Source organism: Artibeus jamaicensis, unplaced genomic scaffold (genome assembly GCF_021234435.1).
Source record: "Artibeus jamaicensis isolate MK-2021 breed Jamaican fruit bat unplaced genomic scaffold, CSHL_Jam_final contig_851, whole genome shotgun sequence".
NCBI classification, from domain to species: domain Eukaryota; kingdom Metazoa; phylum Chordata; class Mammalia; order Chiroptera; family Phyllostomidae; genus Artibeus; species Artibeus jamaicensis.
In genome coordinates this window covers 1,350,630-1,377,032 of record NW_026521986.1, presented here as the reverse complement: position 1 = coordinate 1,377,032, position 26,403 = coordinate 1,350,630, and the positions used below count along the sequence as shown (strand labels likewise).

At 39.4% G+C, this 26,403-nt stretch overlaps 2 protein-coding genes across 6 annotated transcripts; one reads left to right on the top strand and one right to left on the bottom strand.

Annotated features, from left to right (window-relative positions):
• Positions 1–36: 36 nt before the first annotated feature.
• Positions 37–17,700, top strand: TIMM9 (translocase of inner mitochondrial membrane 9). Of its 5 annotated transcripts, XM_037139803.2 has the most exons (6): positions 37–199; positions 420–606; positions 2,999–3,087; positions 14,595–14,659; positions 15,156–15,251; positions 16,247–17,700. In XM_037139803.2, the coding sequence occupies exons 4-6, from the start codon at positions 14,621–14,623 to the stop codon at positions 16,379–16,381; spliced, it is 270 nt and encodes an 89-aa protein (XP_036995698.1). In that variant the 5' UTR covers positions 37–199; positions 420–606; positions 2,999–3,087; positions 14,595–14,620; the 3' UTR covers positions 16,382–17,700. The 5 variants fall into 5 exon arrangements, with proteins under 5 accessions (XP_036995698.1, XP_036995702.1, XP_036995712.1 ...); XM_037139807.2 differs by lacking the exon at positions 420–606; XM_037139817.2 differs by lacking the exon at positions 2,999–3,087.
• Positions 16,824–26,403, bottom strand: TOMM20L (translocase of outer mitochondrial membrane 20 like). The gene is made up of 5 exons (XM_037139796.2): positions 26,268–26,403; positions 26,102–26,145; positions 21,931–22,012; positions 17,823–17,965; positions 16,824–16,877 (listed from the first exon to the last, which is right to left on the bottom strand). Exons 1-5 carry the CDS (start codon positions 26,401–26,403, stop codon positions 16,824–16,826), a joined length of 459 nt encoding a protein of 152 aa, XP_036995691.2.

Genomic DNA, 26,403 nt, shown 5'->3' with positions numbered 1-26,403 from the left:
AGAATATTGTCCGAAACAGCCAACCAAAAATCTAAAGGTGCTTCCCCCATCCCTTTCCGGGCGGAAACAAACTTCCAACGTTAGAGGCTTAAAACAGGTGTGAATTTTTTTAAGGCAGTACATTGCCCTACAAGATTTAAACGTTGGCTAAAACCCGAGAGAGACTCATCGAAGACCCACAGAGCTCCAGACCTAACGGGTAAAACCAGTCGCATTTATTAGGGACCCTTTACTGCGTGGCTCCTGGAGACCGTTGGGGACGCAAATTAAGTAAATTAGTCTTTCAAAAGTTTCGGCGGATTCGGGTTAATATTGGCGAGGAAATTAGGAATAGGGAACATTGTTTAAGGAGATAATCACAAAAATTACTTTCTGGGAATTTTAGAATTATAGGCTAATACATGCTTTTTTCTCTAAAGTTCCCCTCGTTATAACGAATCAGCGTCAAAGGGTCTAAGGGCTACTTGACAACGCTGCTCCCACGTGTTCTTTGCCATCCAGCGGCTGCGCCGCTCGCCGTGACCCCGACCCTCTGCCCCCGGACTCGACTGTCAGCGCAGTCCTCCCAGCCTCGTACTGTTGTCGGAAGCGAGAGCCTGTGCTTAAGTATGATCTCTTTTCTCTGCCCTGAGAATCCCGGGTTCCCGGGCGGGGGGCGGCAGGCTACGCTCCAGAAAGGTGTCAGGTCTCTGAATGAGGCCGCCGCATATTCGTGGGGCTGTGGAGGGCTGCGGAGCTGGGCAGCGGGCCATCCACCCCCAGAGCAGGTTTGAGACCAGCCCAGGCGACCGTGTCACTGGGGCTAGGGCCCTAATCTGAGGCTCTCAGGCACATCAACCTGGGTTTGAGGAGTCGGGGTCTTGTTCTGAGACAGTGAGACTGAGAGGCATCCACGCCTTGACCTTGAGCCAAGAGGCAGGAAGAGCCTCCTTTAACTGAAAAATCCACCCTGGGTACTTACTGCTAGGCCAATATCTTTACCGTATCTGCTCATTTTCCATTTTCAAGGACGTACTACTTAGATGATTCCCTTTAGGCATTACGAGAGGCTTTAGAAAAGATCAAAGCAAAAAATGTAATCTGATGTAAAAGCTAAATAGCACATTTGATGTTTACATCTCAGCTGTCTCCTTTCATAGAAGAAATCCTAGAATTAAAAAACACCTTAAGGTCTCAGCTTTGGAAAACCTTTTAATTCTTTGCAAGTTATGTCTTATTTCAGTTACATTTCCCTCTTCATTACTTGGCTCTTAGGTAGTTAGTACCTGCTTGTTCACAATTTGATTTATAATATAGGTGAGTTAAAAGATAAAATGATAATGTCAGAGCTGTAAGAAACTTTGGAGATGATTTAACTCCCTTATTTTCTAGGTGTATCTTAGATGTGAAAGAAGTCTCTAAGGTGTGAGCATAGGCAGTCTTTACGAGTTGAATAATGACTTGAATTGGGTTGAAACCCAAGTAGTCTTGCCCCCATTTAGTCCAGTGCTCATAGTATTATCCTTTAAGACTTGAAGCCAACCTTTAAAACCGAAAGCAGTATACAGTCATCTTTCAAAAGAATTTTTTGCTCTGATTAATTAGTTACCATTTAATTAGGTATAACTTTCTAAATTGCTATAAATAATGTAAAGGGACATGTGGTAGAGACCTATTAAATTCTATCAAGCAAAGAAGTTAGTTCAGGTCAATTTAAACATCTGACTATGGAATAAAAGACACTGATAGCTCTGGAGCGAAAAACATGGCTCCCAGGATTGTTTTTCTTTTTTATTGTTATTGTTTTATTGTTAACATTTTTTCTTATTTGCTATCTCTTTTCCACTCTCTGTATATATACATAGAGTTTTTTTGCTGAACCATTTGCAAGTCAGTTGCAGACATCATGACCTTTAACCCTAATTTCTTCAGTCCATTAAACAGCCAGGATGAGGTTATCACCCCTAAAATGATGACATAGTCAGATTTTCTCCAATCATCTCCAAAATGTCTGTATTTTTTTTAACTTAAAGATGTTTCTTTTTTGATTCAGGATCCAAAGTTCACAATTGTATTTAGTTTTCATGACCCTTTGTTTCCTAATCTAGAACAGTCCTCCATGCCTCTTCTTTATGAGTTTTTAAAAAGACCAGTCCGGTCTTACAAATTGTCCCATATGGTGGATTTTCCTAATTGTTCCCTCATCATCAGAGTCAGACCATCCATTTTTGGCAAGAATACCACATAGGCGATGCTTTGTCTGTTGTGTCTGTGATGCTGGGTATAATCACTTGTTTCAGGTGATGACTGCCTGATCTTTCCACTATAGAAGGACAGTTTTCCTTTTGTGATAAGTAACCTCTGGAGATGCTTTGAGACCATGGATATATCCTGTTTCCCAGCAACCTATCACCCAGTGGTTTTATGGTCCATTCATGATCTTTGCCTGAATCACAAGATTACCAATGATCAGTACCAATCATGCAAGTACCAGGTTAGTGATGGAAGCCAAGGACAGCAGAAGAATCATTTGCTTTAACTATTTTAACAGAACTAGAAATTTGGCTCCAGACTTAGTACCAATCTGCTTATGATTTTTTTTAAGAGGGCAGACATCTCTCCCATAATATCCTATATAGTCTGTCAATTTCTTTCTAGTAAGTATCCAGAAGTTTCTGGGAATTGTTTTTCTTCTACAGTGTTCACCTGAACATACTTACTACCTGGAAAGTAAGGATATTATGTAATTTTTAATACATATAGTAACATGTTAAATATTTGTAACCTCAGAATAGATTGAGGAAACTAATGCCACTTATTGAAAAGGAAGGGGCTTTTTTCTTTCTATATAACACTGTTAGTTTCAGGTGTACATCTGTGTATGTTGCAGAATGATTGCAATAAATCTAAGGAAGAGGCTTTTTAAAAAATTATCTAGCCATCAGAAGTTTAGATTTCGTCAAATAGATATTAGCGTTTGAAGGGGTCTCCCAGTCATTGTAATCCCATCATTTTTCAGATAAGAAATCAGGCCTCACTGGAGTCATTCAAGCAAAAGTTGGACAACTACTTTTCCAGAACAGAAAGAAAACTCATGCGTCAGAAAAGGTTTGAGCTTGATGGCTGATAAGACCTCCCTTTACTCTTAAGTTCCCTGGTTTTATGATATATCTGATTTGGCACAAAAGTAATTTAGCATTGCTATAGTCATTCCCAAGACCTAAGCCAGGGATTCTGGAACTCGCTTATTCCCTCCCTCCATCTCCAGGTTTCAGGAATATAATCAAAAGGTACCCCCTCATTACATGTTTACCTCTACAATAACAAACATTGAATATCTGGAAACTAGGACCAAGTACAAGGACAGCCACATTGCCACTGCCTATTCTCGCCATCAGTGGTTTGCTTGGCTGTTGGAGGTTGTCAGTCAGAATAATTTATGATTAAATAACTGCAAAGGAATACTGAAGGACTTACGAGATACCAAAGTAGCAAATAAATTTGCAAATCACTCCTTCAGTCATCTTCAGTATTTTCTAGGAATAGTTGCCTACCATTATATGGACTGTAAGCTTGACACACCGATACTCCAGAGATACAGTGGGTTCGGTTCCAGACCGCTGCAATAAAGGGAGCTGTGATCTTTTTGCTATTGGAGGGTCTTGCTTTGAATTGTAAAAACACATCTGTGAAGCACAATAAAGCAAAGCACAATAAAATGAGGTATGCCTGTATCGATGACTACAGAGAAGAGCTTTAGAAATTTAGGCAGACTTAAGAAAATTATTGACTTAGTTCTTGAGTTCAGTGGTAGGTCTGGGAAGACATTTGAAAAATAAAATTTATAACTGAATGATTCTAGAGAAGAGGAAACCATAATGTTAATACAGTGGTCTTTGAGTAGTGGAAGTATTTCTCTTATTTTCCAAATTCTCAAGAAATAGAGTATTACTTTTATAATTTGATAAATTTTATTTCATTTTAAGGAAATATATACTGTTAAGAACTGTGTGTTAAAAGATAATATGGAGAAAATAATTTTAAATGAAGAAGATTCATACCAATATGACTGGGGCATTCTTCATCTATGTCTTGTCAAATAACCATCATTTATCACCCTGCTCACATACTAAGGGGCAACTGGGATAGGAGAGTGGTAACAGTCTCCGAAACTTACAGAACATTCAGAGACTTCATACTTTCTGCCTCTGACCTCTGATTGTAAAAGTTGTTACCTATGAATTTTAACCTGAAGTGATACAAGGATAAGAATAGGAAAAAGAACTAGATTTTTGGCATCGCAATTAGCAAACATGTAAATTTCCTAGGTATTTATAAGTAAGGAAATCAGATTTTTTTTGTGTGTGTCAGTTGTAGAAAGTCTAGGTCACTGCCTGTCCTGAACTACAGCAAGTATGCCCTACAGTTCAGTAATTCAGAAGGCCAGGGTCTTATGGGCGCCCTTTTGTGCTGTCAGCTAAAGCCCATTGGTAAACGAAGTTCCTTAATGCATTTTTTATTGCCAGTGTATTTTTTTAAACTACCACAAAACAATGTGTTTCATTTAATACCTACTTCTACAAAAGTTATCTTACCAGTTCTTGGATCTTTTCAGACTGTTCTGAATTGTAAGTTGAAAGAATTCTATTATCATGAGCGTTTGCTACATCTACCACATTGGGTCTTACTCTTCTGGCAGGGATTACAGAGTTAGACAATCTCACTTTCTTCTTTCTTCTGAAGCTTTTAATTTTAAGATTATTGTACATTTACATGCAGTTGTAAGAAAAAATTGAGAAATCACTTGTGCCATTTACCCAGTTTTCCACAATGGTAACATTAAAAAAAAAACTAGTACAATGTCACAACCAGGATATTGATATTGATACAGTCAAGATACAGAATATTTCCCTCACAAAAGTTGCCTTTTATAGCAACACCCATTTCCCTCCTACCCCGACCCCTCCTTAACCCCTGGTAATCACTAATATGTTCTCTATTTCTGTAATTTTGTTTATTTAAGGACGTTGTATAAATGGAATAATACAGTATGTGACCTTTTGGGATTGTTTTTGTTTGTTTTCATTCAGCATAATTCTTCAGAGATTCGTCCAGGCTGCTGTGTGTGTCAGTACCTTATTCCTTTTAATTGCTGAATAGTGTCCCATGTATGGTTCACTGACTTAACCATTCACCCGTTTAAGAACAACTGGGTTATTTCCAGTTTTTGGCTGTTACAAGTAAAGTTTCTATAAACATTCATGTACAAGTTCCTATGTGAATATGAGCTTTCATTTGTCTATGGTAAATGCAGCTGCTGGGTCTGCAGCTGCTGGGTCACATGTTAGATGTTTAGTTTTGTAACACACAGCTATACTGTTACCAGAGTGTCTATATGATTCTACCTTACCGCCAGGAATATGTGAGCGATCCGGGCTTTCCACATGCTCGCTAGCATTTGGCATTGTCACTACATATTTTTAATGGCTAAATTAAAATTCATTTTTATGGGTGTATAATGCTCTGTCACTGGTTTTGTGTTTCCCTAACAGACTAATCATGTAGATCTTTTTATGTGCCCAATTACCATCTGTATTTCCTCCATAGATAAAACGTCTTCTAATGTCATTTGCCCATTTTCTAATTGGATTGTTTGTGCATTAATTGTTGAGTTTGAGATTTCTTTATAGTTTCTAGTTACTAGTTCTTTGTCAGTTCTTTTCCTTTGATGTCAGGTCTAAGAACTTGTCCCAAAGCCCAAAGATTTTCTATTTTTCTAAAAGTTTTAATATTTTCATATTTTACATTTAAGTTTCTGGTCCATTTTGAATTAATTTTTATATAAATTTTTGGAAAGACCTAGTGTGAGGTCAAATTATTTTTATAAAAAGGTTTGTTTTTTAAGATTTTTAAATTTTTTCTTCCAGGGGAAGGGAGGGAAAAAGAAAGGGAGAGAAACACCCATGGCTTGTCTCTTGCAAGCACCTCTATCGGGGACCAGGCTGGGGACCCAGGCAGGTGCCCTGACTGGAATCGAACCAGCGAACTTTCACTTTGTGAGCCAACAGCCAACCAACCCAGCTACACTGGTTGGGGCAGTTCGAGGTTAAATTTTTTGTCTGTGGACTGAGAATTGTTCCAGCACCTTTACCAAAACTAGGCGGGCATGTTTGTGCGATTCTGTGTCCGGGTTCTCTGTTCTATTCTGTGGATCTGTGTCTGCCCCTCCACCACTTCCACCACACGGTAGTGATTGATGTAGCTGAGTCTCCATTTCATCGGCACTTTTTAACTTCAGTGACCATGTGTTTAACTGCAAGCATATAGAAAGTAATTGATATTTAAAAATTTGTCTTACATCCTATGACCTTGCTGAATTTACTAGTTCTAGGAATTTCTTTGTACGTTTTTTTTAGATATTCTATGTTTGCAATCATGTCATCTGTAAATAGGAACAGTCTTATTTTCTTCCCTTAGAACCTGGATGCCTTTTATTTCCTTTCTTGCCCTGTTACTGCACTAGGTAAAAAGTCCAGCAGTACGGTAAGGGCAGTGACGGCAGACATCTCGCTTGCTCACAATCTTAGGGGAAAGTGTTTAGTCTTTCACTATTAAGTGCAGCGCAGGGCTTCTGTACAGGCTCGTTACCAAGCTGCAGAAGTTCCCCTCTTTTCCTAATTTTCAGAGAGTTATAAACATGAACGGGTGTTGAATTTGTCAAGTAGTTTTTCTGCATCAAATAACATGACCATATAACTTTTCTCCTGTAGTCTATTTCTTTTACATGCTTTGAGTTTATTTTGCTCCTTTTTAGGTGCTTGAGGTAGAAGCTTAGGTTGTTGATCTGAGAGGTTTCTTTTCCAATGTATGAATTTAGTGCTATAAATTCTCTTGGAGCTGAGTTAGCTCAGTTAACACAAATTTTGATATGTTGTATATTCAGTTTCATTCAGTTCAATGATTTTACCTTTCCCCTTGAGACTTCCTCTTTGACCCATGGGTTATTTGGGAATCCATTATTTGTTTACCAAATGTTTAAAAATTTGCATGTTCTCTCTCTTTTTTTTATTTATCTTTAGAGGGGACGGGAAGGAGAGAGGGAGAGAAATATCAATGTATGGTTGCCTCTCGTGCGTCCCCTGCTGGGAACTGGCCTGCAACCCAGGCATGTGCCCTGACTGGGAATCGAACTGAGATCCTTTGGTTCGCAGGCCCGCACTCAATCCACTGAGCTACACCAGCCAGGGCTGCATGTTCTCTTTATGTTACTCATCTCTAGTTTGATTCATTGGTGGTCAAAGAACACACTTGGTATGGTTTCATTTCTTCTAAAATTTGTTGAGGCTAGTTTTATGCAAACCCAGGATATTGGTCCATGGGCACTTGATAAAAGGTCTTCTGTGGTACTGGGTGAAATGTTCTGTAAGTATGGATTGCACCCTCTTGGTTGATGGTATTGAGTTTTTCTACATCTTTGCTAATTCTCTGTCTAGCTGTGCTATCAGTTGTTGAGTGGGATGTTGAAGTCTCCAACTATAATTGTGGGTTTGTCTCTCCTTCCAGTTCTGTCAGTTTTCTCTACATATTTTGCAGCTCTATTTGATGTATACACATTTAGAATTACCATGTCTTTGTAGTGGATGGACCCTTAATGGCCTTTTCCATCTTTAGAATATCCTTTGCTCTGGAGTCTACTTTGTCTTACATTAATACAACATTATTTTCTTTTGATTAATGTTTTAAAGTATATTTTATTGATTATGCTATTATAGTTTTCCCCATTTCCCCCCTTTATCCCCACTCTACCCTGCACCCCCCAACCCTCCAGCATTCCCACCTTAGTTCATGCTCATGGGTTATACATATAAGTTCTTTGAAATCTGTTTCCTATATCATTTTTTCCTCTCTCCATCTATTTTATGCCTACTAATTATGCTGCTTCTTCCATGTGCCTTTCCCCCCAATTCCTCCCGTCCCCCTCCCCACTGAAATGCCTCCATGTGATGGTGATGATGTCCATTTATCTGATTCTGTTCCTATTCTAGTTGTTTGCTTAGTTTTTGTTTTATTGTTTTTCCTTTTTTTTTAGGTTCATTTGTTGATAGTTGTGAGTTTATTGTCATTTTACTGTTCATATTTTTTATCTTCTTTTTCTTAGATAAGTCCCTTTAACATTTAATATAATGAGGGCTTGGTGACGATGAACTCCTTTAACTTGACCTTATCTGGGAAGCACTTTATCTGCCCTTCCATTCTAAAGGATAGGTTTGCTAGATGGAGTATTCTTGGGTGTAGGTCCTTGCCTTTCATGACTTGGAATACTTCTTTCCAGCCCCTTTTTGCCTACAACTTTTCTTTTGAGAAATCAGTTAATAGTCTAATGGGAATTCCTTTGTAGGTAACTGTTTCATTTCCTTTTACTGCTTTTAAGAGTCTCTCCTTATCTTTAATCTTGGGTAACTTAATGATGATGTGCCTTGCTGTGTTCCTCTTTGGGTCCAACTTGTCTGGGACTTTTCTGGGCTTCTTGGAAGTCCATTTCCTTTGCCAGATTGGGGAAGTTTTCCTTCATTATTTGTTCAGATAAATTTTTAATTTCTTGCTGTTGTTCTTCTCCTTCTGGCACACCTATAATTTGGATATGGGAACGTTTCAGTTTGTCCCTGAGGTTTAAGACTCCCTTCATTTTTTTGAATTCTTGTTTCTTCATTCTGTTCTGGTTGGATGTTTATTTCTTCCTTTTGTTCCAAATCATTGATTTCTGGTTTCCTTCCCATCACTGTTAGTTCCCTGAATATTTTACTTTATTTCATTTTGGGTATCTTTCATTTGTTCTTTTATTTTTCAACCAAGCACAATCAGTTCTGTGAGCATTGTACCAGGACTTTAAATTCTCTATTAGATAGGTTAGCCACCTCCTCATTGCTTAGTTCTCTTTCTGATTTGCTCTGTTCTTTCATTTGGGCCCTATTTCTTTGTTCAGGACCCCTGTTAAGTTGTAAGGGGGCAGGGTCTTAGGTGTTCACCTGGCCAGGGCAACCCTCCTTGCTGCTCTGAGATGCTGCATGTTGGGGAAGGGCCAGGCAGGGAACAGTGCAGCGCGCCTGCTCTCCTTTAGCACACCTTCCAGTGGACTCTAGTGTGAGACTTGGGGCTTCTCCCACAGCGGCCACCCCTCCGTAGCCCACAGTCAGCTCTGAGTTCCAGTTTCCTGTGCAGCCAGCCCTGCCACCTTGCTGCGTGCGGTTTTTCTCAACCAGCCTGCTGGCGCAGTCCACTTCCTTGCCACGGTTTCTCTCCATCTGCCATCTTACTGGTCTGGGCTGGTTGACTGTTTCTTTAATTCCCTGGTCGTCAGAGTTCCCTGGTCGTCAGAGTTCCCATGCAGTTTGATTTTTCTGGCACTCTGGTTGTTTATTGATTTCAGATTGGTTGTTATTCTCCTTTTGGTTCTGCAAGGAAGCGAAGAGTTTCTACCTACACCTCCATCTTGGCCAGAACTCTCCGTTCATTAATATTTGCACGATATCCTTTTTGATCCTTTTGTTTTCAACCTGCCTTTATCCTTATATTTGAAGTCAGTTTCTTGCAGACTGCATGTACTTGGTCATTTTTTAAATCCACTCTGCCATCCTCTGTGTTTTAATAGATTATTTAGGCCATTTATATTTAATTGTTTATCTGTTACAGCTTAAGTTTGCTATCTTATTTTTTTGGCTCATTTTGTTCTGTTTTTGTTTTTCCCTTTTGTTTTCCTTTCCTTCCTGTGGATTATTTGAATACTTTTTAAAATATCATTTTGATTTATTTATAGTGTTTTTTAGTGTATCTCCTTATGTATTGTTTTTAGTGGTCCCTGTAGGTATTACATGATATATGCATAGTTTATCACAATCTAATGGTGTCGACATATTACAGTTTCCACGAAGTATAGAGACATTACCTCCCTTTAGCTTCACATTTATAATATGCATTTAGAACCACATAATGCACAGTTTTATAATTTTGCTTTAACTGTCAAACACAACGTAAGAAACTCAAGAGAAGAGGGAAAGTATATTATACTTATATTTTTCTCCTTTCTATCATTTCCTTTCTGTTTAGAACTTTAAACCTACTCTTAGAGTAAATTTGCTGGCAACAAATCCTTTGTTTTTGTTCATTTGAGAATGTCTTGATTTCCCCTTCGTTCCTGAAAGGTATTTTTTCTAGATACAGATTTCTTGGTTGGCTGTTGAGAAGTCTGCTGCCATCCCAGTTGTTTTCCCCTATAGGTGAGATGGCGTTTTTCTCTCACTGCGTTCAAAATTTTTTATTTTCATTTTTAGATGTTTGACTGTGATGTATTTTGATATGGCCTTCTTTATGTTTGTGTTCTTTGGAATCTATTCAGCCTCTTAAATCTGTAAGTTTGTCTTTTGCTGAATTTGGTGAGTTTTCAGCCATTATTTCTTCTAATACGTTTCACATCTGTGCTCTCATTCCCCTCTCCTTCCAGACTCTCATGACACGAATATTAGATCTTTTGTTACAGTTAGTCCTTCAGGTCCCTGTACTCTGCTTATTTTTTCATTTGTTTTTCTCTTACTCAGATTGGATCATTCTTTTTTCTGTATTCTGGTTCAGTGACTCCTTCCTTTGTCATTCTGCTGTTGATTCTGTCCATTGAATTTATTTTGGTTATCAGAGTTTTCATTTCTTACAACAGCCATTTGAAAGTCTTTGTCAGGTAATTCTAACATCTATCACCTCAGTACTGGACATCTATTGTCTTTTTACATTTAGTTTAAGAGCTTCTAAGTTCTTGGTATGATGAGTGATTATTTTATATTGTAACCTGGATGTTTTGCATCTTGTGTTATGAGACTCTAGATCCTGGTTAAACTGTGTCCTCTAGCTGGTTCCCTTTGGCACTACTCCATCAGAGGAGGTGATGGGTGTGTGACCTTGTTACTGCCAGGGACAGCGAGAAGTCCAGGTTCCTCACTCTGTCACTTTGCAGGGAGGGATCTCCTTATTACCACTTAGTGAAAGTAGTTCTGGCTGTGCACTAGGCCTCCATCCGTGTTTCCCTGGCTGAGAGGGACTGGAGTGCCTCTTCACTGCTCCCCACATGGCCTCCGCTGACACCAAAAGCAGCTATGTGGCCTAATTAAAATGGGGCAGTAATGCAAGTCCTGAGTCTCAACCTGGCTGCCTTTGATACCACTACAGAAAGGAGGAAGGGGGAGGTGTACCTCATTACTGCCACTTGAGATGGAGGTTCAGGCTATGCTTGTGATTTTAACTGACACTTGACTGTGGGGGTAGAGGGGGTCCTCATTAAAACCCAGTAAGGATGAAAGTCCCTACTCCCACCACGGTGGGGTATTGGAAGGCCTCATTGCAACCTGGTGAGAGTGGAAGTTTAGGCCCCCGGACCTAGCTTATACTGATGGTGGGTGGGGATGGTGGGGGACCCCAGTTTTTTCTGTGTTTGCTGTGAGTACGGCAGCAAATTATCTAAAAGTTTCTATGTGCTTCCCCTTGACTGGAGGGGGCAGGCTGATGGGGGTGGCCAGGAGAGGGAGGGCTTTTTTGGACTGTTTCCATTGGCATTTGCAGATTGCCAGCTTCTTTAGCTCCAAGTCTGACGGATAAGACAACAGAGAGAATTCACCAGAGTGCTGCTTGTCAGGTCCCAAAGTGCCTAGGCAGTGTGCTTTCCTCTCCCACTTCCCAGGGTCCTGTGTTTCATATTTAATGTCCAGGGGGATTACTGAGTGAGAGGAGTGGGGAAAAGCACAACTACCCTGTCTTCCTGGAAGTACAAGTCCTAAACAACCTCGTTGTATGATACACTGACAGAATCCTCTGGTTCTCTGACTGGTCGCTGGCATTTCATAGTAGTAATAAAGATGCATGTTGCCTCCGAATCATGACTGGTGTCGTGACTAGCACATAATATACTTGGTACATTAAAAAAATGTTTATTGAATGAGTATCCACCAGTTACTTATATAGTAACTGCTAAGACTCCAAACTATAAATAAGTTTGAAGTTGATATTAAAAAATGACACAACAATTTGGTTTGGTTTTTATGCAGTTCAGTAGTTGGACGGTATGGAATCAGTGTTTCATGACTTAAATGAGCTAAGGCGAACTCTAATGGATAGTATCTTGTCTGGAGTATATAAATGATGACAGTCACAGCAACATGTGGGAAATCGTGAACTCCAGGTGATTCTTAGCACATTCCAGGTAGTTTATGTGGTTAAATATAAATGTGTGTGTGCATATATACATATTATTATTATTATTCACAAAGCTTTTAGACGAGATCGGGCACGTTCAGGGTGGTATGGCCATAGACTACAAAGCTTTTAAATAAAATAGGAATAAAAAGCATTCTTGTTAACTTTTTAAGTGTTTATAGACACAAAATTGCCTGAATGTTAAGGTAACCTAAGACCTCCACTGCACTGTCTGTAGCAGATAGACGAGTTTTAGTAGAAAAGATTATCCTGTAACCACTAAACCAAAGATTCTCAGAAATATAGACAATTATATTGTGTTGGCCAAAAAGTTAGTTTGGCTTTTTCCATAAGATAGATCTAGTAGCTCTTAGTTATCTTGAGTGTCATTGGAAACAGTTTTGTTAGATTGTATTGTGACAGCAAATATTATTTATTTATTTGTAGAGGGGGGAAGGGAGAGAGAAAGAGGAGGAGAGAATATTAGTGTGTGGTTGCCTCTCACATGGCCCCCACCAGGGACATGTGCCCTGACTGGGAATCGAACCATGAACCCTTTGGTTTGCAGCCCACACTCAGTACACTGAGCTATACAGCCAGGGCTATCAGCGTGTATTCTTTAACTTATCAAAATTGGTGAATTTTTAGTGTAGACGTTTTAATGTTGAAGATGGAAGAAAAGAAGTAAACTTTTAGCATATTATGCTTTATTATTTCAAGAAAGGTAAAAACATAACTGAAACGCAACAGAAGATTTGTGCAGTGTATGGAGAAGGTGCTCCGACTGATTGAACATGTCAAAAGTGGCCTGTGAGGTTTTATGCTGGAGATTTCTCTCTGGACAATGCTCCATGGTCACGTCAGGTAGACCAGTTGAAGGTGACAGTGATCAAATCAAAACAGTTGAGAACAATCAACATTATACCACATGGGAGATAGCCAACATACTCAAAATACCCAAATTAGTCAAGTTCTTGCTGAAAATGAAACGTGTCTTTTTTACTGGAAAAACATTTTGACCAACCTAATACTTTTTATTAATCGTTACTTCAAAGATAACTATGGGCAATAATGCCTCAAATGGGATGAGCATAGAAAATCGAAAAGAAGTGGTGTTTTCTCTTACATATGGAAAAAATGACTTAAAAATGTCAGCGACACTAACTTACAGGAGAAGGAAGAAAGAAGGGAAGAATAAATGTAAAAGAGTGGAAGGTGTTATACATGGTTGGAAATGCTAGAATGGAATTACCATTGATTATAATCATTAATCAAATAACAATTTTTTTCACAGTGGTAGCACTTTGAATTTTTTAAATAGTTTCATCTCTATAACAGCTTCATAAAAATTTTATGTTTTACAGAGCCACTCTAATTGATGAGTCAATAAGAATGACTCATCCAGTTTACCTTCTTTGCATTGGTAATCGTGCAACTCAAAGCTAAATATAATGCATAGAAATTGTGTTGTCTACACTGTACAAGATTAGTATTTGCTTATCCTACCTTTTACATGCTGTTTAATTTCTCTTTTAAACAGCTTTATTTTATACAGATCTTTTATAGAAGATGTTCTTCGTTTTTAGAACTAGCCAGATAGAATAAATAAATAATGTGGTACATTCTTATATCTGAATTAACTGAGTGTGGGCCCTCCACTTCAGATATGTGAAATCCCAGTAACTCAGAGAGGTTTTTTTTCACTTCCTTATCTTCACTTCTCTGTTGCCCCCTAGTCAGATCATAAGTGTCACATGTTTGGAAGTTCTGTTACAGTGATTGCCCTTTTTGAATTGCAGAATGTACGACACTCTAATGTCCTTTTCGAGTATATTAGAGTCTATTAGAACTCTGAATATCTTTCATTTGGGTTGCTGATTGATAACTTGGGATGGTGTTTGTTAACAATTAATAGGATTTTGCATTTGCATAGAGTAAGTGAAAGGAACATTAGTAGCATAGGTCAAAGTTCTGTTAGCAACCAGTGGAATAGGTAAGCATTTATAGGAAAACAACTGAGATCTCTTGGTTTCCCTGAGAACCCTATTAGGAATGGGACTTTTAACAAGTGGCTTTTTTGCAAGGTAACAGAGCAAATTGTCTTAAAATTGGAAATTTTGATAGATAGGGTCTTTGGGTCCCGGAGGTATTAGGATTAAAAAATCTAATTCTAAAGTATGGTTCTTCATTGTCATTAATGAGGTGGGAGTGACATATAATTACATACACAGTTAGAAATTCATAAAATATGAACAGTATTGCAGGTAGACTTGTTTCAGTTCTGTTTCCTAAACTATTCATGTTTTGATTACCTAGCTCTTTAGCTAGCCTAAAAACATTTGTTTATAGATTGACAAACTTTTTTTTTATTTTTAAATCAGGTGACTAATAAACGTACCAACAGAATATGGCTACACAAATGCCAGAAACTGATCAGATAAAACAGGTAAGGTCTTATAATTAAGGAAAGAGCATTTTGCAAAACATTTAAGGCACTGTAGGATGCAACCATGTCAGTCAGTGATCTCACAAAATAACTTTGTTTTTCAGATAACCCAGGAAAAAATATTCAACAGGAATATCTGACTGTATTTTGTAGCCCAGTCGCAGTTGTCCAAACTTGTGGCATCTCTGCGCCACACCAGCAAAAGAGAGCTGCCTTGGGCCACACATTAAATACACTGCAACACATAATCACAAAAAAATCTCATAATGTTTTCAGTAAATTTACGACTTTGTGTTGGGCCAAACTCATAGCCATCCTGGGCTGCATCTGCATGTGGCCCGCGGGCCACAGGTTGGACACCCTGAAGATTACAAAGAACCTCTGATTTCAAATATTACTGTATATTTTGCCTAAATACAAACTTCAGTAATTCAAGTTTCAAAACATCTTTGTTTTAAAACCCCAAATATTAAAGAACTTTCTGTTTTGTTTGTAGTTTAAAGAATTTCTTGGAACCTACAATAAACTTACAGAAACCTGCTTTTTGGACTGTGTTAAAGACTTCACAACAAGAGAAGTAAAACCTGAAGAGGTACGAAAAGTGTTGCCCACTAAAAATTCTCTTGAGTCTGTGATCAGCAATTTAGATGGGATTCCCCTAGGTATTTCGCTTGTTCTTGGTTATCACAGGAGTTTTGGCTGCCTTTTATGCTCCATTGCTCGGGGGACTGAAGCAGCAGGGGACCCCTAACACTGAGTGTAGTGTAACAAACTGAGTATGGCAGTCCCCTTGAACCCAGACACACCGTTTTAGAGAAGATGTCTGGGGCTTGCAGAGTTATTGTTCCACTGCAAATAGTCAAATCACTAATTAGCTTTTAGTCAGGATGACCTAGCCAGAGAGACCTGGCATGGCTTTTCTATCTGACCCTGAGAATTCAGGTTAACTTTGGAAAAGGCAAAGCTTGAATTTGGTGGCCTATATTGCATAGGTAGACTCTGAAAACCCAAGCTTAGTAGAAGTCATAACTTTTAATGTCCTCTTCAAAATATTTATATATTGGCTTAAAGTGATATAACTTCTTCCACTGGAAGGTACTAATAAACATTCATGCTGAGAACTTGATGTGCAACTAGCAGTAAATAAATACTTGTTAAACAAGTGACAAAGTCTGATAGATGCTGGGTGTAATATTCTTATTGGTAAAAAGTGAAAGTTTGAGAATTAAGTTAAGGATGGAATTTCTCATTTAAAAGGAACCAACTTGCTACTGGGCCTAGTTTAACAATCAGAATAAGGGGATGGGAATGTGGGCTTTCAGTTGATATTAAAACACACCTGCAGAAAATCTAGTCCATACTGCAGGGACTTAGCATTGTGTGGAAGGCCTACAACCTCGTAGGTATTCTATGTATTAATTCTTGTATTAACAGTTGAAAACTATGGTCACCTGCTACTTATTAATACCATTTAATTCTCAGGCATATTGAAAGAACAGTACCCACTGGTTGCTCTTTTAGAATACATGTATTTTTTTTAAATTAATAATTTGTGTTGCCTCTTCCATCTTCTCTGTTTAATTCTAGACCACCTGTTCAGAACATTGCTTACAGAAATATTTAAAAATGACTCAAAGAATATCCATGAGATTTCAGGAATATCATATTCAGCAGAACGAAGCCCTGGCAGCCAAAGCAGGACTCCTTAGTCAGCCACGGTAGAGTCCTGCTGGATAGACTCTCCATCGAAGCCTGCCAATAGCTGCTGCTCTGGAAACGAGGATTCATCTGATAGAATCCCCTGAAAGCAGCAGCCACCATGTTAACCATCTGTCATGACTGTTTGGCAAATGGAAACCACTGGAGAAAATAAAATTGCTATTTGCCAGGGATAATCAAATTAGAAGGTTCAAAGAAAATAGAAAGATGCAACCTTTGTTGAGGCCTTATTTTTCGGGAGCTTAGTCACTTGATTAGAAAAATAAACCAATGTTTCTTAAATTGTGACTATTAATTTTAAAGCAAAATATGTGTTCAATCATGAATGAGATAGAAAAGTTTTTTATTACTAAAAGTAAAATAAATGCAAGTGTCACTGGGCAGTTGTTTTTACTGTATGGAACCATATTACTCTGACTGGACTGTGGATACGTTGAAATGTTTTTCAATCAGGATCATCCTCCAAGTATTCCTGTTCATTCATGTCTGCCTCAAGTTGCTGGTGAACACATAAAATGGTTACTTGCTAGTCATTTCAATGCACGATCCTTTTCCTGCCTCACTTCTCGTGTCAGGGTGGGCATTACACATCCTAGCTGCATTTCCATAGATACCCTCAGGAAACAGCCCACCCAAGACTAGCTTGGGGGTGTTTGAGAGTTGGCTGTTACGCTGTAGTGGAGTCTCTGTTTTGCTGAAAATACGAGAACCTGAATGACTGAGCGAGACCAACAACAGCATACTCTCAGCCATGACGTGATCAGTGTAATAAAAAGTGATCCAAAGTTAAAGTAGTGTCTTGTGGCTAAGCGAGTCCTAAAACACAAGCATTTTTAGGAAATCCTAATTGATGCCTAAGCATAACAAGCAGGTTAGTAAATGTAAGTAGATTAATAATACCTGTTAATAACTGTTTAGGGGTGGATTTCATATATCAAACTCAAGTTATACTTAAAACACTAATTAGCCTATATGTTTAAATTTACCAAAGTGACATCTATGTTTTGTCACAGTAATGCAAAGTAGAAGTGTTCTGCTTTGATAATTTACTATTTTCTATGTTACTTCTAATTTTTAAGCCATCAGGTCATTTAAGTAACAATAACATTTAACTTAAAAGGCCTCTGTTGACATTACAGTCAGTCAATAACTGTGGTATCTTTTTAAAGCACAGAGATAAAATATTAACAATGCTATCTTTAAAACTGAAATGCTGAAACCTGTATAATACTCTACAAAATGTCCAATACAGTACAGTCAAAGAAACAGGAAAGTATTGGCTTGTTTCACCTTAAGGCAATAAAAGGCACAAAAAAAAAAAAGAGAGAGATTTGGCTCATTTAAAACTTCGGGCCATTAACACACATACTTTACTGTTTCTGTGTACTGAAGCCCAATATGGTTATTCTGTTCATTTCACAAAGATAATTAAATACATGCTCACCTGGCAAATAAGGGGAATTTTGTGTAACAGCATCTCAAATACCTTGGGAGGCAGTGTGTGCTTAAAAACCTTCAGAAGTTCCCTTGGTTGCCTGCACAATAAAAGGGCACTGCTGAGATGTTCGACCCCCATTCTATGCTCTCCTGAAACAGAGTAAGTTCAGAGCAAAATTTTAATGTTCTTTAAGATATATATTATTTTTACCAAGAAGTCACCAAGCATTAAAACTTGAAAAGCATATCAAGATAAAGCCTCAGTAAACAAATCTCATAAAGGGTATAAGTGTGGACGGAAGTACTGAGCTGCCAGTTAGATCCACTGTGGTTAAGGTGAAATATGAGTAACTTCATGACCCGAAGCACAGTAAGCACTGTCACTGTTTACAAGTACATTCTTGCCTTGGAAATATTCTGCAATTTGGGTATTTAGAAGGTGGGTGTTGGTTCTTTCAAAGGTTGTGTTCTACTATTAATTGACATGAGGCAGGTTTTCTTTATGTGTGTGACTGCTGAACTTGTAGATAAGACATCTGTTTTTCTGGCTAAAATGACACCTCTGAAAAATTGAGTGTATTATCAGTTGAAACAAGATTTAATGTAACATGAATTATATATCTGGAAGAAGAAATTTAGAGATGTATGAACTTTCATTTTTAAGTAAACTTTTAAAATGAGTTTCAGGATGATTGGCTATAAACTAAGTATGAAAATTAGTGAAGAGTAGAAATTAAAGAATTTCTGTGTAAGTTAGAACATGAGATCACTTAGTCTCACTTCTCGTTTTGGGAAACTGAGGCAAAGGTCAGTTAAATGATGTAAGTTTTCCAAGCTAATTAAAACTGCACCATTCACACACACTTGATTGTTTCTGTGTACTCAAGCCCGCAGGTCAGCCATGAACCTGGGGACTGCCATGTGCCGCGACTCTTCCGGTGTGAGGCAGTGACAGAGACTGAAATTGTGACATACATTTAATATCACTAGTTAGGAGATAGAAGATATTTCTCTGTAGTTAAACATAATACTACATCTTATTAATTGAAATGAATTTTCCATTTGTTGGTTGAAATACGTGGTTGTATGAAAAGTGTGTGATAGACAGAAAAAAGTTCCCCAAAGATTTGTATTAAGCTTAAAAACTGTGAGGAAGACATGACCTAAACTAGATACATAGACAAAAAGCCTTGTTGATATGTAGGTTTTATAACTTAAGGTTTTATGTCTATAGACACCTAAAAGGTAGGGAGAGAAACATCGATCAGTTGCCTCTCACACACGCCCCAGCTGGGGACCAGGCCCACAACCCAGGCATGTGCATGGGACCAATCCCACCCAGGAACTGAACCAGCAACTTTTGGCTAAGCCACGCCAACCAGGGCTAATTTTACATTTTCAAAATAAGAAATATTCATTGCTGGGCTTTTGGTAACTTTTCTTACACATTTAAAGAAGCTGTTTTTATTTTCAACATTTTCAAAAGTTGAGAGAGAGTGAGAGGAACATCTATTTGTTGCTGCACTTACTTATGCATTCATTGTATATGTCCCGACCAGGGATTGAACTTGCAACCTTAGTGTATGGGGACGATACTAACCACCTGAACTCCCAGGCCAGGACTAAAGAACCTATTATATGAAGGATTTTACTGCAGTGTTTATTTTTAAATTAATAAAATTACAGCTTTGTGAAAAATGATGCATTAAGTCAAAACACTTTGAATGTATTGAGCATTTTAAAGAAAAAGATATAGTGACTGCTCTCAAGGTGATGGAACTAATGTGACACAAAAACAGTTTGATCAATTAAGTTGGCCAATACACTCAGTCGAATCACTGGCCCCACAGTCCCATGCAGACATCACAACTGCGGTGACTACAGGAGAGCTGGACAACCTGCTGACAAAGTAATGAAAGCTGGGGGTGGTAACGGGCAGGTGGAGAAAACTGAAAAGGATTTCCGAAAACTGGGTGAAAAGTTAATGCACTAGAACACTGGTTCTTGGTGTTCGATTTGTACTGTCATAACCTAGGGAGGTTTAACCAAGGATGCTTGCGGTCCACGCCCAGAAATTCTGACCTGACTGGTTTAGGGTTTGGTGGGGATTTAAAGAACGAGCAACCAAGACTGAGAACTGCATCAGAAGTAAAATACAGAAGTAACATAACCCTTAAAGAGCTAATTAATCAATTCAGGGGTTCACAGGTAAAATGTTACCACCTTTGAAAGGGAAAGATTTTACAACACAAGTTGCAAGTACTGTTTTAATCATCTCGATATCTGTAATGTACTCATCTCAAAGTCTAAACTATTACATGATAGCTCTTAAGCAGTGAATAAAATGTGAAAAAAATATTTTTTTCTTTTGACTTAATATTCAGAATTTTCCTCTCCATATTTATACTATACCAATTCAATAAATGTTAAAGCTGAAAGGTTCTATTTTAATTGCTCCTGTATCCAGGAAGTTATCCATATCCATGGATTACTCAAGATTTTATGAGACCCCAGTTTATATAATTTGGGGGCTCCTGTTTAAGAAAATATAAAATTATGAGTACAAAATTGGTAGGATCCCTCCCAGCACCTTTAAAGAGGCCCATGCAAATGAAGGTCCTTAACGCTTATACTTCATTACCTTTGTCTAAAATCACTCCTGTTTATATCATTTAAGTCAGTTCTATGTATTCATTTTGTTGTCATTAATATTTAATAGATATTTTAGTCCATTTATAAAACTACCTAAAAGTACCTAAACTGAATAAAATACTAAAATTTCAAACTATGATTCATGTGCAACAATTTTGAATGGCTGCAATATGTTTTTTAATTTGTCAAAGCTTTTATCATGTTTTTTGTTAATCCATTTTTAAAATTTTATTTTTAGAGAAAGGGGAAGGGAAGGAAAGAGGGAGAGAAACATGGATCAGTTGCCTCTCGCACATGCCCAACTAGACATGCCACAACCTAGGCACATTCCCTGACTGGGAATCGAACCACTGACTTTTGCTAGGTGGGACAATGCCCGACCAATGGAGACACAGTGGGCAGGGTCTTTATCACCATGGATTAAAGTAACAATCTTGGGTACTGCTATCAATTGTCCAGGATCTTGACTTCCTTTTTATTAAATCCTGGAGAATGCTACTCTCTTCAGTGCAGGTTGAAAAACAAAATCTTTATTAAAAAAAAAAAGACAAAAAAGTTTTGAAGCAAAACAGGTACAAATGCAAGGGATTTGTAATACCCGAAAAAAAGATACATAAATGGGTGTAATGCTCTTTATCCAGCAACATCATTTACCCCTCAGATTAGAAGCCCCCCCCAATTTTCCTTTCCAGTGTTTAATACCAGAATAAAAACATGGTCATTATATGTAATAGCTATACAACACTATACAACACCGATATTATCTACCATCATTTTACCTGACGACAGTATGTTTTCTCTCAAATCTATCTGGAATTGGCTGGGGATAAATTACAGACAGGAAAAGAACACCCATTTATAATGGTTTTATCATAAAAAGTGTATATTATTAAGAATATTCTAAGAAGACAGGAAAATTTTGATGAAGCAGTTAGTCATTTGGAAAGTTCGTTTACTCAGAATTGTACCTGACAATAGATGAGGTGTTTTTGCATTTGGCTTTGCTTCTCCATCGGCACTTCAAGACTGCAGTGTAAACTGGAGCAATAACTGACATGTAACACATGGAAGCTGGAGAGTGTGGTGCAGTGAAGATGCTGGCACAGTTTCTCTCTAAACTGAAGTACATTGATTAACACAGCTGGCACCCTGGCTGGTGTGGCTCAGTGGATTGAGCACCAGCCTGCAAACCAAAAGGTCACAGGTTTGATTCCCAGTCAGGACACATGCCCTGGTTGCAGGCCAGGTCCCCAGTTCAGGGCATGTGAGAGGCAACCAGCTGATGTTTCTCTCCCTTTTTCTCCCTCCCTTCTTCTCTCTAAAAATAAATAAATGAAATCTTTTAAAAAAAAACCCACACATACACACATCTAGCTAGTTAAGTATTTGACATAGATACCAATCAATAAATGAACATAATCTACCATAAATAACTGCTTACAAAAGAATGTTTACATTCTTACCTCTAGATAACCAAAGTTCTCCCATTAGTACCTCTTGCAGAAAAAGTTCTTGCAATTTTTCATTTGTTGCTGGATCCCACAACTAAGATTCACAAAATATTTAACAGTGAGTAATGAGTGTCAGGAATATAGTTACTAATCACAATTATTTAGTTTTTACTTTAAAACCCACATCAAACCTAGTTGCTAAATCCAAAGTATGACAAAGGCATTTGTTCTGCATAACATTTAAACTGATTTCTTAAAATGGAGTACATTTGTAGGTGATAAAAAAAATACATGTCATATTCAGGTTAGGTTGAGATGCTCACAATAACTCATTCATATTTTGCTCAGCTTACTAAGTACACATATCAGAAATCCTACCATAATTAACTATAACAAAGGTTGCTTTCTTTGTACATTGCAAAACTACTTTCTTGCCTGGGGTATTAGCATTGGGTGTTGATTTGGCAAAGAGCATGGTGGAGAGCTGGCAATGCAGTTGGTGTTGAGAAGGTTGTTTTGGTTTGCTGCAGCCTGGTTCATGAAGGTGACTAGGGTCACAGGATGCCACACCATTGGTCCGGTGCCCAGGGCTGGCCTTTCAAGGTAGAGTGAGCAACCCCTAGCCAAAAATATCAACTCGACTGCCAGTCATTTCAGCTTCAGTCTTTTACATCCGGAGGGTTTTTGTGTTTGTTTCCCAAGAATTTTCCTTCTAAAATGGGATGAGCCTGGGGAAGGGGGTCATATTTTAAGCTTTTTATCAGCAAATGTGCTAATGATCAGTAACAATCAAAGGTTCCATTCCACAGATATTTAATGAGCACTAAAGAATGAGTCACTCTAGAGAGAGATGCAAAGGGAAGGAGACTAAGTCCCCTGTGCCCATCCCAGAGTCTGACCAAGGGAAGGACGAACATGTTGAAGATCAGTAGCACAGCAGCAGTGTCACCCCAATAATTTCAATAAAAAGGAAATTAATTCCACTCTTTAAAAAAAGATTAATAACATATTAACAATAAAGTCCCACATCCTCTGAGGTTCAATGTACAGAGACACTACATCTGGTTGGAGAATCAGGGAAAGCTTCTCAGAAAAGACAGCATTTGGGACGTGAAGAAGCTCAGTGAAAGTCTGATGAAGAAAGACTACAGACAATGGAAAACTGCAGGGAAAGGAAATCAAGTGATCTCTGTCTGGATTATAAGAGGGTCAATACTGCAACAATGATAATCACCATTTGTTATTTGCAACCCTTAGGAAAATGTACCCTCAATACAGAAGGCACCTACGGAAGGCTGTGGTGCCAAGCTATGGGGGACTGGTCCTACAGGGGCAGAGCAGGAGCTACTGCAGAAAGCTACATATTCAGAGCTGCCATTCAGAAGACTGTATCAGTCAGAGAGGCAGGTAGGCACGTTAGTAAATCACTACGATAGCCTGGGTAAATGGTACTAAAAGCCCGGAGTAGTGTGGAGGCAATGGAAACGGAAGGGGAACAGGATGTGAGTTTAGAACGTAGAAAAATAAGAATTGAGGACTGCTTGTGGAGGATGAAGTTGATATTTAAGCAAAAGGAGACAGGGTCACCGTAGAGAGGCTAGCAGACTGAAATGATGAATTTACTTCCGGACACACTAAGATGAGATGCCAATAGAGCATCTAGGCAGTAGTCTGGCAAGTAGATGAACTTCGGGACCCTGGGTCTACAGTAGTACATCTGAGGTCACCTGTGGGGAAGGGAAGGAGCTTCAGGGAGACAAGGGAACCAGGCAGAACCTGAGGACAGTGTTTCATGAAGAATCAGCTGACAGAGCTGTGAAAACTGCAGTTTCTTGGGCTTCACCCAGACCTACTGAATCAATCTCTAGGAGCAGGGCCAAGGAATCTGCATGTTAACAAGTTTCTAAGTGATTCTGATAAATTCTAAAGTCTAAGAATCAAAGTCTAAATAGCCCTTGTACTACCCCGAGCTCCTAAGTCAGAACTGTCTGGTTCTTGAGTCAAATAATTTACATTTTAACAAATGCCCCAGGAAAATCTAATGCAGATGGTCCATGGGCCATACTCAGGAGAACTATAAGGGACTGAGAGTGAGCGGGAAGGGAGACCCTAAAAGAGGTGGAAAGAGAAATTTCTCTGTCCCTTAGTTTATTCATCTATAAAATTAGAAGAATGGCCCTGACTAGTGTGGCTCAGTTGGAAGGAGTGTCATCAAGTAGCCGAAGAGTTGCAGGTTCAGTTCTCAGTCAGGGCACATCCCATACCCAGGCTGCATGTTTGGTCCCTGGTTGGGGCAGGTCCAGGAGGCAACCAGTTGGCGCTTCTCTCTTACATCGATTTCTCCTTCTCTTTCTCCTTTTCTCCCTCCCCACCCCCTTTGTCTCTCTCTAAGAGCAATGAATAAAATGTCCTCAGATGAGGATTTTAAAAAATTACAAGAATATAGTTGTCATGATGATTATAGAAAAGGACATTTGAAAAATCCCACGTCTGTCTCTTCTTCATTTGAAATCATTCAGATCTTCGTGACTTGTCACCTGGACTGCCACCCATGGATTTTTCTGAACTTCAACTTCCCTCCTCTACCCCACCCTAAAAAAAAAAAGCATCCATTCTCTGAAATAAAGTCACCATCACTAGTTATCCACCACAACAAAAAAAAACATCCAAACTTTCCAGTTTGGCATTCAAAGCCCTCTACAATATAACACCAAACTACCACTTGGCTATCGCTCTGGCCACCATGTCCCTTAAATATGGGAGTTTCATGGTCTGTGCTTCTGCACAAGCTACCTAAAATAAACAATGGTAATTCGACAAATATTTATTGGGCACCTACCACATACTAGACACTGTTCTAGGCACTGAACAAGTAATGGAGAGTAAAAAAAAAAAACAAAACATAAAAGGTCAATCAAATAATATTACAAACAAATCGTTTGCAACTGCCCCCGCCCCACCACGGATAAGAGCAATGATGGAGAGGGGTTCAGAGCTGAACCAGGCTCTGCCCCCGTCAGAGACGTCAGGGAAAGCATCTGTACTGGAAGTCCAGCTCTTTGGCAACTCCCTGCCCTGCTTCTTTAACTATGTCAGTTACACCTTTATTCTCTAAGTGACTCTGTCCTGAAATCTGACTGCTGCCTCTCCATGACGGAGGATAGTTCCTACTCTGTCAGCATGAACTGTCTATTCTTCCTGGGCAATTTATCTCACATCCTCATCATCAGTTACCATTCACACCACCACAGCTTGCGATTTGTATTCTCTCTCACCTGTACCGCTGCAATTGCTTTTCCCTTCTTCCAATCCTTCAAGCACACTTCTGCCTGATTAATCTACCCTAAAATGTTTTTTATTTCCTTCTTTTAAAAAAATGCCTGCTCAAAACTTTTCAGTACTTCCCTCACTGAATGGGAATTCCTTAATTTCCTTAATGCAACCTCTACTTAGCTTTCCAACCTTACCTCCCACTATTCCCCACCGTGACTCCTTCGTCAAACTGATTTACTGAATAGTCCCTGCAGATCCTCCACTCTGCACCTTTAAGTAAGGGCGCAGTTCCCTCTGTCCTGAATATTGACTCCCCTGAAATCAAGACCCACATTTAACACATCCTTCCAGGCCCAGTTCAATGCCCGGAAGTCTCCTCCAAAGTTTTCTGTGGGGAACTGCGTGTTCCAAAGACAGCCACGGTAGTATTCCCAGTCCCACCTGCACTCTAGAAGCTTGCCTCCCCTATCAAGAGGTGGAGTCTATTTCCTTTTCCCTTAAAACTGGGCAGGCTTCAAGGTGGGTGTACACACACACACACACACACACACTTGCTCCTTGGGACCCATTATGAGATTTTTTGTGTGTGATTACGTGTGGCAGTGTATTTAATGTGTGGCCTAAGACAATTCTTCCAGTGCGGCCCAGAGACGCCAAAAGGTTGGACAGCCTTGGTTGTATAGCTGTCTTTTCATAGCCCCCCAGTGATTCTTCGTTTCTCCCCTTTGTAAGCTACAAAAAAACTAAACCCTGAACTCAACGTGGGCTCGGAAGCGTCTGCTCAGGAACCAGCCAGGGGCACCCTGAGCCACAGCCGGACCGACCCGCAGGGACGAGGGTGGGGGCCGGTTACTCACTACGACTCCACCTCCGCGGGCCTAAGCACCTCACCGCCCCGGAAGCACCTCACCTGGGCGCCCTGACCCTCGGTCTTTTGCTGCTGGGCTCTTCTTTCTGCAAACACAAGGTGGCGCGTGCTGGCCATTCGGACGCCGACGTGCGCCCGAGGCCACTCGGTGGCTGCGGCACCCGCGGGCCCGCCCGCCCCGCTCCTCCTCCGCAGGCGTCGCACTCACTGTCCCGTAGGCGGCGCTTGAACGCGGGGTCACCACGCCGCTTCCAGTCGAAGTAAACACAGTATCCCAGGAAGGCGACGGCGCCACAGGCCGCCAGGGCCGCCAGGAGGCGGAGGAGGGAGCGGACGCGGGGCAT

Excerpts from the sequence above, each read along its gene's own strand:
- TOMM20L (XM_037139796.2), bottom strand. The coding sequence starts at position 26,403 with ATGCCCCGCGTCCGCTCCCTCCTCCGCCTCCTGGCGGCCCTGGCGGCC. Across the intron at positions 26,146-26,267 it reads CAAGCGCCGCCTACGGGACA|AAAGAAGAGCCCAGCAGCAA; the intron begins GTGAGTGCGACG and ends TTGTGTTTGCAG. Across the intron at positions 17,966-21,930 it reads AGAACTTTGGTTATCTAGAG|GAGAGCATAGAATGGGGGTC; the intron begins GTAAGAATGTAA and ends ACTCTGTTTCAG.
- TIMM9 (XM_053673345.1), top strand. Across the intron at positions 3,088-15,155 it reads AAACTCATGCGTCAGAAAAG|TTTAAAGAATTTCTTGGAAC; the intron begins GTTTGAGCTTGA and ends TTTTGTTTGTAG. Across the intron at positions 15,252-16,246 it reads GAGAAGTAAAACCTGAAGAG|ACCACCTGTTCAGAACATTG; the intron begins GTACGAAAAGTG and ends GTTTAATTCTAG.